General features: G+C 39.4%; 1 protein-coding gene across 1 annotated transcript in view; it reads left to right on the forward strand.

The window, feature by feature from the left end:
- Positions 1-1,872: 1,872 nt before the first annotated feature.
- Positions 1,873-17,125, forward strand: part of NLK (nemo like kinase) — a 116,576-nt gene continuing 101,323 nt past the window's right edge. Inside the window, exon 1 of the mRNA XM_075196753.1 lies at positions 1,873-3,362. Coding sequence (XP_075052854.1) covers positions 2,890-3,362 — 473 coding nt within the window. The 5' untranslated portion in view covers positions 1,873-2,889. The remainder of the gene's footprint in view (positions 3,363-17,125) is intronic.

The following is a 17,125-nucleotide window of genomic DNA, read 5'->3' on the forward strand; positions in this document are numbered from 1 at the left end:
GCGGAATCTGCTGGCGCTATATAATTAAGTGTTGATGATGATGAACCTATCCTCTGGATTTGCAAAGGTGCGTTGGCCAGTGAATGGGACATTGTTTGGCCCGGCCATATTTTCTATGTTTTTGACCAAAAAAATATACAAACAGTAATATATTTGGTTTTATTTCTTGTTTATACATCTTTTACCTTTCCATGTTTTCAAGTGTATTAGATCATTATTAACGTTTATTTATAGGGCGCCACATGAGGTCCGCAGCGCCGTACAGAGGTCAATCAAGACAGTACATGGTATAACAGTACAATATAGTAAACAAATAACACTACACCTCTCAACACAGCTACTGGAGTGCAAGGCTGAAACCTGTGCCCATTAGGATTACTCCTTATTTACATAACACCAATATATTCTACACAGCTTCCTAATACTGGTTACAAATTGAACAAACCATAATACATCTATGGAAATAGACTACATGAAAATAACACAAAATATATTACACAAACAAGAATATAAACTGCAATACAGCCACCAGGGTATTTTACCCTTGAACATAAATTTTACTTGCAACCTTACAAAACTTTAGTGATGACCACTTTTAAATAATATGCTAATATGAAAATGTGGTTTAACATAAAATAAGGACAAATAGGGACAAATGGGATGAGACTTTGCTTACTTTCTTCCTCACACCACAATACAATGTTCCATGTTTGTGTTAATTTTGACAAATATCATTTTATTTGTTTTTTACTGATTGCTATTAAATATACTGACACTTGCTTATCATACATTTCCTCAATTGTTTGCTTGTTGCAAAAATCCACTGCTACTTATACTCCTAAAACATAAAAGCTTCTTAAGCTTTCTTACAAGTAAAGATTAATATTACGTCTGAAAATAAGTCAGATGTAAGTTTTCTGCAATAAAAAGACTGAATGATGTCATAAGGTTGAAGAAATGACTTAATCACCAGCAGTCTGTGTCAGTAGGTCAGGTCTGAGTCGCTGCTCATGGTAGTGCTGTGTGACTGAGTTAATGTAATTTGATTTATGGTTTTCCCTCTAATATGAAATTTCAGACTGCTCATAACCCTCTGCTGCGGTGGGTAATCCAAGGGCGCCTTTCCCCTGTTGAGAAAGTCACAGAACATGACAGCAGTGATGAATGAATCCTGCAAGACAGCAGCCCGCAATGCTGTGACTCCCCAGCAGGGGGTGTCTCTGTGCCAGTCCTTGTCTGAGTAGCTTGTGTCTATTTAGCTGCTGTGGCACTACAATACTCAGCTTGCCCTGCTAGACGGAGGGGGCAAGGCATGCTGGGAGTTGTAGTTCTACAGCAGCTATTGTTTTACCTTACTGCCTGCCACTTGCCTTTCAATAGCATTAGGCACCTGCATTTCTCTGTGCCTTATCGCATAGATTGCTAGCTCTCAGGGTATGTACCAGCCTTCTGCATTATTCCATCACTCTACACTCATTGTATTTGTAAAACTCCTCTGTATGTATATTGTTATTTGTTATTTTCTGGTGGCACTATAGGATCTTATATCTAATTGTCCATTAGCTCAGACAAGCCAGCATACACCAGTCTGAACTGCAGCGTCCTGGCAGCTACCTCGCAGAGAGGAAGAGTTAACTGATTTACCTCTTCCACACAGGTCAAGGAGGGCATGTCTAGGGCAGCAGGCGTCAGGTAACTATTGGCTGCGACACACATCAATCACCAGGAATCTCCCGACAAGTCCCTCCCCTCTGCTCCTATTCGCTGAGTTCTTATCTCCTCCTTTCTTTCGTTCCGACAGCGATTCCCGCCTGCTTGTACCCATTTCTGACAGCATTGGTTGGCCGTCAATGAGTCGGCGCTTGTGATTGGCCCTCGCATCTGTCAGACAGACGCGGCGTCAGGTGGCTTGGCTGCCCGCGTCTCGCTGCCTCTGCTTAGGTTGGCAGGCTGTGACTGGTCGGACTGTGGTGCCTCGGAGCCCCGTGGATTGTTCACCCCCGACCTGCGTTGTCTCCCTCCTCCAGCTCTTCTCCGCCGCGGCCGTGGAGCTGTCACTTGTCAGAGATATTCCAGCCAGAGCCGCCATCCCGGAGGAGAGCAGCCAGGATACCTCTGTGACTGTCATAACGATGGTCTGGCCGGTGTAGCTGTGTCTGCTGGTATCCTGCCAGTCCCCACGCACTGCTCTCCTGTGCCCTCACCTTACCCCCGAGCCCTCTCTGTGCTACCTCCCTCTTGTCAGTCTTAGGACCGGACGCCTGGCCTGGGCAGCTGTCAAAACATCCCCCCCCCCTCCTTCCCCTCCTACTGCCACCCTTCTGTCCTCGCCTCCCATTCTCACTGACTTTATCAGAGAGCCCTCTATGACAGATATTATCCACCAGCTCCATGCTGATGTGCCTCTCTGTTAGCAAGCTTGTTTCTCCTGGTTCCCTGTGTATATGTATTTACTGGGAGGGTGGCCAGTAGTTGCCCCCTGGTCGGTGAGTGTCTCTCTTCCAGGTTAAAGGAGGATGTGGGATGGAAGGGCCAGGTTGTCATTTGCTTTTTAAATCCTGTGGTGTGTGGCATCCTGCAACAGAAGGCTGGGGGGAGAAGTTGGTGTACTCTTGGAACCTCCAAATTTAAAAAGAAAAAATATGGAGTTTTAGTATTTATTAAAAAGTAGCGGTCTTTGGGGGGTGGGTGGGTTGGGTGTTTTGTATACCTTTTACAGAACTTCAGCTCTGAAGTGTGATAGCTATTTGGTGAGTTTGACTTTATGGTGTGGGGATTTGGTGTAGGATGTCATTTGTTTCTAAGTTGTCATAGTCCTGGTGATCTACTCTTTATGGCCCAGTGACGGGTTGACCTGTCAGTAAGATACATTGGAGGGCATTTCTGTGAATGTCTCTTTGTGGTACGCCTGCCAATGCAAAAATGATGGCGGCGTACAATGGGGGTACGTCAGCAGCGGCTGGGGGTCACCACCACCATCACCACCACCATCTGGCCCACTTGCCCCCTCCTCACTTGCACCATCACCACCATCTTCATCCCCAGCATCACCTGCATCCAGGCTCGGCTGCTGCTGTGCATCCTGTACAGCAGCATGTTGGCTCTTCCTCTGCCTCCTCATCCTCAGCTGCTGCAGCAGCTGCTGCCGCAGCAGCAGCGGCGGCCATGCTCAATCCAGGCCAGGCCCAGCCATACTTTCCATCTCCTGCTCCAGGGCAAGCCCCAGGCCCAGCAGCGGCAGTGGCTCCTGCCCAGGTGCAGGCAGCATCAGTGAAGCATCACCATCAGCATGTTCATCATGCCCAACAACTGGATATCGAACCTGATCGACCCATTGGCTATGGAGCTTTCGGTGTTGTCTGGTAAGTGTCTGAAACGCTACAAACTTTTCCACAACTTCATGCACTGGTAGCAAGAGATGTGGTAGTTGTATACCAAACATTAAATGGTTTTGTTGTTCATTTGTTTGACATCAGATCAAACCATTTTGTTTTCTTACTGGTCAACAATTCCCTGCTGTTTAGTCTTTGCACACAAGTTTCAACAAGTGTTGGTTAAAGCTGCGCTACCTCCTAAAGTGGGGACCAGCTTTGTTTACCACCTTAAAATGACTGCGGAATAGTATGTATTAGGACAAATGAGAAGTCCCTATGTCCACTATTGTGGCTTCTCATTTATCCCACACTCACATCTCCCTAGATAATGTAACACAGCCTTGGTAATGGAGTCTGGGGGGGGAGGGGGAGGGAATGGCGGCACAAAGCAGCCCCTCTGCTCTTGGGGGGGGTTGACGCTATAATGCTCTGTACCCTCCCTAAGTAGTAGTGCAGCTTTCAATTCAAGAAGTTCCCATTAAAGTATTTGAATAATGTTATGGGAGGTTTGAAGTAGGATTTCTTTTCTTAATGTATTGGTATCAATGCTTGTCGTCTTTCATTGCCAGACATGACCCCACATCTTTGTTAGACTGTAACATATGTAGTCTGGAAGAGTAAAGGTGTAGATGAAATGTGCTTCACTTCTTTGGGATCAAATGCTCATCCAGTTTGAGAAAGTGATGAATTATTTGTGGAATCTGGCATCCCAGTGGTGTTGACCTTTTCCCTCGGCATCTACATACTTGGTGACAAATGGAAGAGGGAATCCGTTTCATAGCTGACAACAAGCAAAGCTTCTTAATTTGTAGCCAATCAATAACAATTATCAAATTGTTCAAAATGGAGATTATATCAAAACGTCCTGTTTCATTGTCTTCAAGTTAATAGAAGTTAAGATAGATGCACTCTAGACATTTGTGGAATTTGCTGAAGGCAATGTTCAACATTAACCTGGGAATGGAATTGGTTTTAGTCGGTGAAGTGACAATATGTTCCTACTCGTGAAACACAGCATCATGGTCTACACAAAATGAAATACGTGATCACCATCTGCAGTCTGTCTTAATTTAAAACAAGCTGCTCAGAACTGAAAACTAGAACATCTGAAATATTTACTTTTTTTTTTTTTTTTTAACCTCCAACATGATAAGCTGTTTCCCAGTCTATTCTCATAAAGAAGAAAGCTGCAATTTATTAAGAGTTGTCAGTTGTGTTATTTCTTTACTACATGATAAATGACATACTATAGTTTGCCCATTGGAAGATTGCTGTTAAGTGAAGGATGTCAGCTCCCAGATGCCCTTTCTTATGCGTTTCTATGTCTCTTTCCATGGCTTAAATGTCCTTATCTGTGAAATCTTTATAAACTGCACACTGCAGCATTTTCAGGCTGTGACGGATGACTACTCAGTTATGTTCCTTTTTTAACTAGCTTTCATTTTATTGATAGTCTTTTAAAATGTAGCTTGAACTGTGATCAAACATTTCAACTAGAATTTGCCGTTGTCCTCACAAATACCCCACTGATTGACTGTAGAAAATGCGACATGGTCTTCAATTCTTGTTCTTTTTGTATATAATTGAATGACATCTGGTATTTGTGGTTAATTGCAATTACAGTTAGTGTTCTCTTAAATCATGTACTCTAGCTAATGTTTAAGAAATGAATGTTCTTATCTGGACGGAAGGTTTTTGACTGGAGGTTGGCATAATTGTGGCCAGAGGGAATACGCTGACACTGATATTCTCAGATCATATATATAGGTGTGTATATGCCGCACTTTCGTTTGATCAAAGATTTAAGTATAGAATGTTATTTTGTTCTCTTTTGAGCCTTCAAAGGTGTAAAATGGGACAGGCATGTCATATTCATATGAAAGAATAAGTGGTTTATTTGGAGCAGTGTGACCAAATAAATTTAATTGGTGTGCATCATTTTTATTTATTTTTTTGAAGGCTACTTTGCTAATAGTCTATTAATAAAGAGTGACAGTCAGTTCCCTGCTCCTTGCAATGTCAGTATTACAGATTTTTAAGGATCACCTTTACACAATAATACTGTATCTTCACTGTAAGTGACAATTCAAAAGTCTTGCTTCCTGAAGTCAAGATCGCAGTATGGAATGTCTGAGATATGTTTATGTTTCAATCTTTTCTCTTGACTTCTCTTTATCAGCACTGGAAGTCTGCATTTGTCAAGTGCATCTATTTCAGAAAATGAGGTCAGTCCTAGTTGATCTATACATATGCAAACAGCTCATAAAAAAAAAAAAGCACCACAATGTTTCATTGGTCTGTTGAGGTTTGTTACCATGTTTTAACGGGAATTGCTCCTTAAATCATTTCTTCTTGGTTTTTTTATGGCATAGATTTGCAAGCTAGTAGTTTGATCTATAACCAGATGTAATTTTGTGGGTGTATATTTATGTCACATGGAAATAGTAATGTTTTGCTTCTGTGTGTGCAGCTTTAACTTTGCATTTTCTCTAGAAAAGTTTGCATTGTCTATAGAACTACATAGTTTAGCAGGTCACTCACCTTCCATCTAAAGTGACAGACAGTAAATACTTCTGTAGGTTTGGCATGTCCAATGTAGGATAGCTGCTAGCAGGTATTATTTTCTATGCAATGTGAAATATATATATCTCTATCTCTATATCAAAATTGGAAGTTAAGTGCCCCTTAAGTACTAAGTTTGTTCAATGCCTAAAATTTTGATTATTCTACTGTTGGCTGAGATTTGAAATTAAAATATACTTAAAAAGTGAAAAATAAAAACACACAATTGGAGATTTAATTAAAGACCTGCCAGAGTTTCCAGGGGTGATTTTTGTGTCATTCTCTCTTGCTTGATCTTTTTTTGATAAATGTTACTTATTTTTGGTCAACAGACTGTTAGTGGCCATTCTGCTTTATATTGGTTTATTGTAAGCCATGTGCCATTTGGTGAGCCATCCTGTGCCATAGTGCAGAATACATTTTTGATTACTATTGTTTGTTTGAAAGATGAAGTTTAACCATTTAACAAATCCAAGCACCTATTCCATTTTAAAGCAGAAATCCCTTATAGAAGATTTATTTATTTTGTCTTTAAATGGCAAATAGGCATGTGTTTTACTGAGCTAACCTAGGAATCATTCTCTCTATTGCAAAAGCTTTCTAGTTGGCAAAAAATGGCTGCCAGACAGTCAGTCTCTTACACACACAGGCTCTCAGCATGTCTTGTGATGTCAGAGCTAAGGAGCGTTCCAAAGCCCTCTGCTCACTACATCATTTACCATGTGACTGGTTGCCATTGTAGTCCAGAATCATAAATCATTAATAGCAACGTTCTTCATGTGAAATACATAACATTGATTATCGTGTTACAATGGCACCTGTCAAGGGGTGGTATATATGAGGCAGCAAGTGAAGTCAGTTCTTGAAGTTGATGTGTTGGAAGCGTAAGGATCTGAGCGACTACGACAAGGCCAAATTGTGGTGGCTAGACAACTGGGTCAGAGCATCTCTAACATGGCAGGTCTAGTGTGGGGTTCCCAGTAGGCAGTGTTTGGTACCTATCAAAAGTAGTCCAAGGAAGAACAACCAGTGACTGTGTCATGGGTGCCCAAGGCTCATTGATGCCCGTGGGGAGGGAAGGCTAGCCTGCCTGCTCCAATCCCACAGAAGAGCTGCTGTAGCTCAAATTGCTGAAACAGTTAACGCTGGTTATGATAGAAAGGAAAACAGAAATGAAAGTTGCTCAGTCAGGTGCTTGAAAGAGTGGGGTTATCCAAAAAGGAAAGAGAAAAAAAATCCCCCAGCACACTGCTATGAACTAGTAAAAGAGCTGCTATTCTACTTGCACATAAAAAATGCAAAATTCTCAGTTACACACATTTGTAAATGCATGGTAAGCCACCCACCCAATAGCAGTGGGCATAGCAGTTACTGCTATTGCTGCATAGCCGCAGACCAATCAAGATGGCCATGCTGACCCCTGTCCACCTCCGAAAGTGTCTAAACTGTGCATGTGAGTGCCAGGACTGGACCATGGAGCAATGGAAGAAGGTGGCCTGGTCTGATCAAGTTTTCTTTTACATCAGGTGGACGGCTGGGTTCGTGTGAGTCGTTGGTCAGGGGAAGACATGGCACCAGGATGAAGGCAAGTCGAAGGGGCCAGTGTGATGCTCTAGGCAATGTTCTGCTGGAAACATTGTATCCTGGCATTCATGTGGATGTTACTTTGAGATGTACCACTTGCCTAAACATTGTTGCAGACCAAGTACACACCTTCATGGTAACGGTATTCCCTGATGGCAGTGACTTCTTTCAGCAGGACAATAAGCCTTGCCACACTACAAAAATTGTTTAGAAATAGTTTGAGGAACATGACAGCGTTCATGGTGTTGACATTGCCTCCAAATTTCCCAAATCTCAATTTGATTGAGCATCTCTGAGATGAGCTGGATAAAACAAGTCCGAGCCATGGAGGCCTCACTTTGCAACATACAGGACTTCAAAGATCTGCTGCCAGATACCACAGGACACCTTCAGAGGTCTTGTGGAGTCTATGCCTCAACAAGTCAGCCGTCGTAATTTTTTGTTGTTTTTTTTCCAAACAGAGTAATAACTAGAGCATCTTGGTTAGATGTGATATTCATGTGGATTTTTATGTGGGACTGTTAATATTTTGCTTAATAGAGCAATTGGTAGCATGCTGAAGTGAGGACACTCTTAATGCTTTTATCCTTTGTGTGGCAGAAAAACTTACAAATGGTTTTATATAGATTGTGTATGTTGTGTTTTTGAAGAATGGCAAATCTTGCACTGTCAGTTTTTATGAAAAATAGCTTTGTATTAAACTTATAATAATAATTAATAATGTAAAATTCTAAAGTGTTTAAAAAAAAAAGGTCATTTACTAACTACGCATTTGTGAATGGACACAATAATTTACTGCATGTGTCCTTCTGCCTTTTTTTAGAAATCCTCATTGCTTAAGAAAGTGGCAGTAAAACCATATTGGACATCTTAAACATCTACCCCCTCATGTAGAAAAGAGGAACAGTAAAAGGGTTTGATAAAGTAAGAGTAATATACAAAGAGTATGTGAAGGGGAGTTTTGACTTGTGTAATATGCACAAAACAAACAAAAAAAAGATGCAATCTGTGAATGGTACATACAGCACCGACTGTCTGTTCTGCCTGCTTCTCCTTTGGGTATCCTATCCTGAAAGTTCATTTTTGTGTTGTACCGCACCACTATATCTTCTTAAATAATGTGTTTACACTACAGTAGGCTGTTATAATGTACAGACGTTCAGGCAGCACACGTAGAGGTGTGACAGTAGTAGACCTTGGTGTTCATCCCAGAAAATTTAGCCAGCCTGGTGGCATTAAGAAGTAGCTGGGTGGGGGCAGTGTAATACTTTGCAACAATATTGTAAAATGTTTGCGGTTATTGCCCACACCTGCCAGGGCTGGTCAGACTGGTGGTCAGTGGTCTAACACTGTAGTGCTCACATAGTGCCTGTTCTAATAGGAGAAACAATGGTTTATTATATTATAATAGGATGCTGTTTGGCTCCAAGAGCCAGGTGACAAGTAAAAACAGCAGGTGGAACACCTGGGAATAGGTGCTGGGGAGAACACTGGACATGAGAAGCTGAAAGGCTGTAGATAGAATTAGCACAATCGTCCATGAAAACAAACTACAGCCTTTGGAAAGGAGATTTCATATTCGCAATGCCAGTATTTGGTTTCTTGATCATTCTTTGCTTACATAAACACGTCTCGACTCTTTAACGGCTGGAAGTGTTATTTGAGGAGAGAGATAATACCCTAGGGATTCCTTTTAAAAAGTCCCTTTTGATGCACCCTATCAAATATAGATTTGAATGGTCACATGTTGGTACCATGTCAGTGTACTGAGACTAGTGCTTTAATCAGAGGAGGGTTATCTACAAGGTCAGTGTTTAAGAGGCTTTGAAGTTATCAGTCTAAATAGACTCTCTGTTCTTTAAAGGATGCGTTTTTGCAAGTTGAGTAGAGGATATACTCCCATCAATAGTTCAAACCACAAAGTAATAAACTCCACATTCATCAATATTTAGTGATGTAAACTAGGTCTAATGTTGTAATTTTCTTTAAATCTGCTTTCTCATGAGAGGAAACGTCCAAACTTCACAGTAACAAAAAACAGTAAAAATTTGCAGTTTTACGAACACTATATTTTGCTATTTTTGTATTATCTGTCAAATGTACACAGTCTGTTGTATTTAAGCAAGTTTACATATGTCAGTACGTTTTTTTAATATGATTATTATCTTTTATTTATAACGTACCAACCTAGCACTGCACATGGAGGAGACAATAATACAACCAGAAGGTAAAGATGGTCTTGACCAAATGAGATTACAGTTTAAGAGGTTTGTGTAAAAATTGATACATAAGGGGCATCAGGGTAAGAATTGCAGATGTGGTACGAGTGGGTGACTACTGTAAGACAGAAGCATTTTCAGCCCCTATAATAAAGCGGCAATTAACATCTGCAGCTACCTGTGGTGAATTATGCTTGAAATAAGATGAGCGTGAAAGGTGGAGAAGTAGTTAAAAAGTACATTTTAATTACTACTATTGCATATCTTGTAAAACAGATCTTAAATGACAATATCTGAAATTGAATACCTTGAATGTACACACATCGGATTGCCTTAACTTCATTGTTCTCCAACGACCATTATTATGTACCCCTAAATAAGAAACAATTTGATTATATATATATATATATATATATATATATATATATATATATATATAATATACATTTTTTTTTTTTTTTTTTTTTGAGATACAAGTCTACCTATGTAGTTACAAAACTAAAGCCATTTTTTGTGATTATTATGAATGCCTTCTGTGTGTATTGTACATCCGGTGATTAAAACTCTTTCAAGACCTTATTCATCACTAGGGCCAGCTTCACTGCTATCTTTCCATTATTATGGTACATCAACTACGAGAAAAAGCAGTTGATTCTGAATTCACCAGTCACAGGATCAATTCAGTTTGTTTAATTTGTTTTACCAAATGGTTTTTTTTCTCCCCTTCTAATAATTTGGTAGACAGATTCCTTTTTAAAGTCTGTCTCTCGTATTGTGAATAAGCTTGTCCTACCATGTTGGTGACATATTAAAGTTTGAACTGAACTATAGATTGAGTCCTAATACAGAGGTCACATGGTAGGGCATAAGAACTGAGGGCAAAATGGCCCCTCCTGTCTTTTCTTCATTGAAAAATGGGGCAATGCTGGATAGCTGGTATAACCCTTAGGATCTTTCAGAAATATGCAAATGTAAACTTTTTTTGTTTTGTTATTGCCCAGTACTAAAAAAAATTGTATCATTGTGTTTTGTTTTTTTTCCTCTGTATACTGTCTATATCCAGCTTATAACAGTTTGACAGTTGTGTGTATACAAGTCGTTTATTGAAAATATCTTTCAGCTGAAATGTATTGTGTTCGGTTACCATTAGTTTTTGTTGACTTACCCAATTTGTTTATTTCCTCCCAATCCATTCCGAAGTCTTCTAAGTTAATTGCATGTAATGTTGTTTAGTGTTTTCTGTAGGTACAGATTGTCGCAGCATCATTAGACAAGCGGCTATAAATAGCAACTTGTCCTATGCTAAATTTAGAAGTCATGTATCCATTCAGTGTGAATAATTTATAACAACGAGGCAAAATATTTTATACTTGCATAGTTTTAGCAGTGTCAATATGATTTACTTAAGCCAAATGATTTTTTTTTTCTCTTTTAACATAAATATTCTTTGAAAAGAGAGCAATCTAGGTTATTGTGCCCTGTTGCTTTTCTTCTGGGGTTTGTTCTGCACGATTTCTTTCTAAACTTGCTGTTGTAACATTTACTAATCTTGAAGGATTATTCTGTTGATGGGGGCTTACTCACTACCAGCAGCACTTGAGCCTTTGCCCTTCCCTGCTAAATTGAATAATGAAAGTTTCTACCTCCTGGATGTCAAGCTAAACGTATCCAGAACAAGCAATGAGCATAGTTAGAGCTTAACTAGTGAAATTTCTTGTTACGCTGGGGAAAGGTGTTTTGATTTTCATTTTGTTCTCTGCTGGTTCTTTGTTCCTTTCATATTGCAAACAGTTTGTATTACTAGCAGCTGCAGTGAGCAGGAAGTTGCTTGTTAATATACATCTTCCTTCTGTCACTTCTAATTTGTTGCATAACTTGGCAAATGTAAAGCCCCATTCACCTTAAACGAAACATGCACCAGCAACTGAACCAGCTAGAAAATGGTAAGCTATTTTTTTTCCCCACTGGTGATGTAAACTTGCTCTTTGGTTTTGTGAAAGCTAAATATTTACGTATTATTTCTCAATGTCTATCAAGGGCCAAAGCTAAAATAACTGCAAAATGAAAAATAAATAAATATTCTATTGATCATGTAACGCCCTTAGGTGTGTAGTACAATATTCTATTTAGTAATTGTTTATTCTACATAATTGATCAACATGTCCGGTATCCACTTCCAAAACCTTTTGAATGATGGCCCTTTTCCGATGGCTATAACTTCTCCCCATGACTGTTCCAGAACAGCTTGTCCGAGTGACCTATTTATTTATTTTTCCCCATAACACAAGGCCTTTACAATATCCACTTTATTTTTATTTTTTTTAAAAAAACCTTGCATACAGCTCTGCTGTGTACATCACACAATGGTATCAACAGGCAATTTGTGGGGTATCCAAGGCCAACTGAAATAGAATCTCAGCCTGGATTATGTATTTGGGTAAAAATGCATAAAGAAACACACTCTTTAATGTGCATACATTCTGTTGGTCCCAACTACTACCTATCGAGAAAAAACAAACAAACACCCAAGTAATCCCTTGTTTACAGTTCCTTTGAAGTGCTAACATGTGGTCATAGGGGCACCTATTACATTTCCATCTGCAGGACTTTGTTTGGAGAACAGTAGTGTAAAAATTCCTCTGCATGAGAAATGTGAGCTTCATTTGGATTACAAGCCTGTGTTATAAATAAAGGCAGACCTATAACTTTTCTAGGAGTTATATGGAGATGATCTCATCTGCACAGACAGCTCTTCTGTGAGGATGGATGCTGAATTCACGATGAAGTTGAGCGATCACTGAAATACTTAATAAAGCAAGTATCTTATCGTGGTCTGGTTTATAATAATGTTTGTTTGAGTGACACAGTATGAGGTAGTTTAGTCTGCTTCAAAATGTGCGCGGTGCAAAGTCCTGTTAGAAGTCACTGGTTGATATACCGACTTTAAGCCTTCTCTGTGTTAATTTTCTGTGTAATGAATTCCAGGCCTTTCAGCAGGTCAGCATAATGCTGCAGTTGCATGTCAGCAGTCCAGACCCCTTGGCACTTAGCTTGTTCTTTTACAAAGAGACGTAAGGATGGTGTCTAGTACAGTTAAGTAGGTTGACATGTGCGAGTCACCCGATACTCTTGCTTGCAACTATGGCATCTCCTCTGTGCTTACTGCAAAGTCCTGAGACAGGATGCTTTATGGAAACATGGATCTGTTGCTGTCCTAGGGAACTGGGAGGTCTTTACTGCTTCCCACTGGCTTCAGTCAACTATTTTGTGTTTGATGTCGGTAACCGGGTATATCCTAATTCATGAAATTGAGTCCTTAGGCCAAATGAATCACCCAGCAACTGTTTAGCAACTGAAATCTGTAAATAACGATGTACTGTCTATTGTAGGCCTGCTGTCAATTGGACATTGTGCTTACTGCTATTGCCTTCATAAACTGTGGTCTATTGTATGTTCCCATGTCTTGAGGACTTGCTGGTTGCTACCTCACTGTGAATTTGTTATCCTTTTCTTAAAATTCAAACAATGCAAATACACAGATGTTAATGAGTCCAAATACAGATTCTTCTTGAGTCATGTGGATTAGTTAAACTGCATTTTGAAAATCTACATTTAACTTCAGATAGAAGTGGAACATACATAGACCTCAATCCTTTAGCGGTGTCTGTGACAGTTGTTGGAGAAAGATGGCAATTAAAGCAATTGCAGCACTAAGCTCTATTTTTCTTACAGATTATAACTATCTAGGTGTAGTTTCCTACTATAAGAATGTGACAGGACTTAACTAATCAAAATCCTATAATAAGATCATATAATTAGTGGTAATTTCTATTAGGTTTTCTTTGCCATGTTCTGTAGTAACACTTCTGGTTTTAATTGGATCACAGCGCCATGACTTACCTGTTCTTCAGGTATTGCAGTAATATTTCAAATATGGTAACCTAGTAGTTTTGTTATTATAAAATGCTTTGAATATATGAATAAATATCTCTTGTAATGTTGAACAAATCCACAAATGTAAATTCTGGAGAATAGCTTTGAATTATGTAGAAATATAATCATGGTCTTATATGAATAGTGCGTCACGTGGCTTAGTGGTTAGCACGTCTGCCTCACAGCACTGAGATCGATTTCTCCTCCCCGTGTTTGTTTGGATTTCCTCCGGGTTCCCCAGTTTCCTCCCACACACCAAACACATACTAGTAGGTTAAATGGCTGCTATTAAATGGACCCTAGTCTCTCTCGGTTTGTCTGTGTGTGTATATTAGGGAATGTAGACTGTAAGCTCCAATGGGGCAGGGACTGATGTGAGTGAATTCTCTGTACAGCGCTGCATAATTAGAGGCACTATAAATAAATTGATAATTAATATGAAATTAAAGCCCCACTATCCTGAGACTCCTGAAAATTCTGTATTTTTAGTATGTGATTTATTAGGACATAAAAAGGCCATCTCCCCCATTAAAAGCTGTCATACAATACAAAAGCAATACACAATGCACAGTCTTTCCTGTTTAGCTTCAATATCAGAAGGACTATTCTATTGTGGTGGATGAGAATTTTAAGGTTCTGGAAGAAGATGCTACTGTGCTGGTGACATGTGTCCTAGAGATGGCATTTCTGTCTTCTCTTAGGCTAAGTAAGGCTAATGGTGAGCATTGCTTGGGGGAGGTGTGTAAAGTTGGTAGTAATTTAAAGGTAAAACAGGACGTCTGTTAATGACATTGGCATCTATTCTGGCCATATGGTGAAATATCGCAGCCAATATCTGGCCCGTTATTGTAGTGTTCAGCCTGAAAACGATCTTTGTCTGATAATGATGGAATCGATTTTGATCAGATTATCAGGTATAATGTGTCTTGGCCAAATTGGGCATAGGTCCTGTCACTCAGAACACATTGCAAGATTGCAAAATATGGAAAAATGATTCCTGCTTAAGGCGGTTTAAAAAGTGACATGGGTAATTGATGTTTAAGAACTTGCTCGAGGTGGAAGGTTAATTGGAGATGGTACTATAGGAGGCGTGGGGTGGTTGTAATAGGGAACTTAATTGAGGTTCATTGTGGTTAGTAGTGCATCTAGATCGACGAGTACCTGAGAATACTGTTACAACAGAAATGGTAGTGTGGGTATTTGGAAAGGGATTTGCAAGTAGTGCTTATTGAAGTTATTGGTTTCCGTACCTGGGATTTTTAATTGACCGATCGAGTTGTCTATATTTCTGATAGTGGGAATATGTTGAGGGTTACCTGCTGGAGAAGCAGTCTCATGCAGAATTGAAGAGGTTTGTCTGACTTACAATGTACGGAGCTAGAAGAGATTTTTGATCTTGACAGCCTTTTAAATAAAGTGTAACTGATCCACTTTTTTGCCTCCTACTCTTTGCAGGTACCCCCAACTTTAAAGAGTTACCTGACTCAATAAATCAAAGTCCGAAAATGAAACCGGCTACAGATACAAAAATGTACTTTTGTGTACTTTTTTTTTTTTTTTCTTCTTCTTCTCTCTTGCAAAAGTAATGAATATGCAACAGCTTTTGTTGTGCTCACTGTAATTTGTTACATTTGGAACTGTTTTTTTTTTTTATAGTGATGTTTGTAAACTGTTCAACTTACATGTAACAGTGTCCATTGTGTAACAAAGGAGATCATTAGTCTATTGAGTCTGTATGCTCTTTCTTTGACTTTCCTGATGCATTTACCTTTAAATATGAAGCATAACAAAGCATATTAATATGCAAAACTGTGTTCACAAGTTCTAATGAGAGACTAAAGTAAAGGAAATGTCATCTTTAAGTTTAGAGTTTGCGTTGTGTATGATAGAAAGAATAAGTATATGCATTTTCTTCTATTTTCTTTTAACTTCACTCCAAAACTATGTGTTATATTGTTGCAGCAGAAGTTGCTCTACGCATGCTGCCGAGTACTGGCTTATTTCTGTGAAAGCCAATCCCAGGTCGTTAAGGGCTACACAAGTTAGGTGTTTATGCCAAACAGAGGAACCCTACATTTCTTATAAACAACTTGTCAAATTTGTCTACACACAAGGCTGGCCAAATTGAACAGTTTGCCAGTTCTGGTGAATAGCTGGATCGTGCGATGACCAAAAACTGCGTTTTAATTCGGAAGTTATGGATTTCAATTGTAACCGTTTTGGCAGTCTAATTTCTGATCATTTGATTTGGGCTATAATCGATGAAGAGACAGGCCTATTAACTCTTGGTTCATCAACTGCTGCTGAGACTAGCTATCCCTTGGCTATGGAACCTACAGGGTTGAAGGTTACCAGAATTCTTAGTTTAAATAAAGGCATTTGTGTAAGAACTTTCACATTTTGCCAAGTAAAATAAATGTAATTTTTTGATAGGTTCTGGCAAAACCATTTAGACATCAGTGTAATGTTTGTCATTGTCCACAACAAAAAATGTAAACATTTGTGAGCAATGACCTTGAGTCTTAATAAGGAATATAAATTGTGATCATTTACAGTTTATGTTCATAAAATAAACAAACTTTGGTCATAGTGTAAGAAAAATAATGTAAGTAAAGCATGCAGTTTTGTGCAGAGGAATTTCTGGTATGCAGAATCTCGAGGGCAATATGATGATGGTGTTCTCCCAGTGCAAACATTATGCCATTGGCTGTGCACAAAGACAGATGAATGCTTGAAGTTCTAAGTTCTAATATTAATATTTGCATGCAACATGCAATATTGATAGAGATTACCAGTTTTTGCTTTAGTGCCAGTCTAGAGTCTTTGTTTACTGAATTTAAATTTAATGAACAAAATTAAATATTCATGTAGGAAGCATTCAGGTAAAATGCTGTGTTCACCCTTATTCTGGCTTTCCAGTGCAGTGCGTTTATGATGAAATTTGTGAGCTTGTTTTTAAAAAGTGTTTCCAAGCGCATATGACTTCCTCGCATATTGTCTTCTGCAATGTGCTGCTGCTGGCTACACACACAGCAATAACAATCATTTAGCCTGATATCACAATGTGTGGCTCCAAAACTGACTGACTGCCACAATTACAATAGAATCATTATCGGGTATGTTGGTAAATCTGATTGGAACTCATGGTCACTAGTGATGACAAACAGTCTTCTGTGAATGATCAAGTCAATTGAGCCAAGCGCTAAACAGCTGGATCTCATGCATTTGCGCTGGTGACGTGTACGGCTAAATTGGACAGTGGTCTTGTCGCTTACCCCAAACAGGATTGTAGTGTGTGCGTCCAGCTTCAAAATACATTTTTTATTAGGGAGTTGCCAGCCAGCCATGGTCTTTTCCCCATACACTACACCAGGTGTAGACAACCTGTGCCTGTCCCGGTGCTGTTAGTCTACAAGCCTCCGCATGCTTTAGCAGGTGGTAGCCAGACGATAA

The sequence above is a fragment of the Mixophyes fleayi genome, chromosome 2, assembly GCF_038048845.1.
Source record: "Mixophyes fleayi isolate aMixFle1 chromosome 2, aMixFle1.hap1, whole genome shotgun sequence".
NCBI lineage: Eukaryota > Metazoa > Chordata > Amphibia > Anura > Limnodynastidae > Mixophyes > Mixophyes fleayi.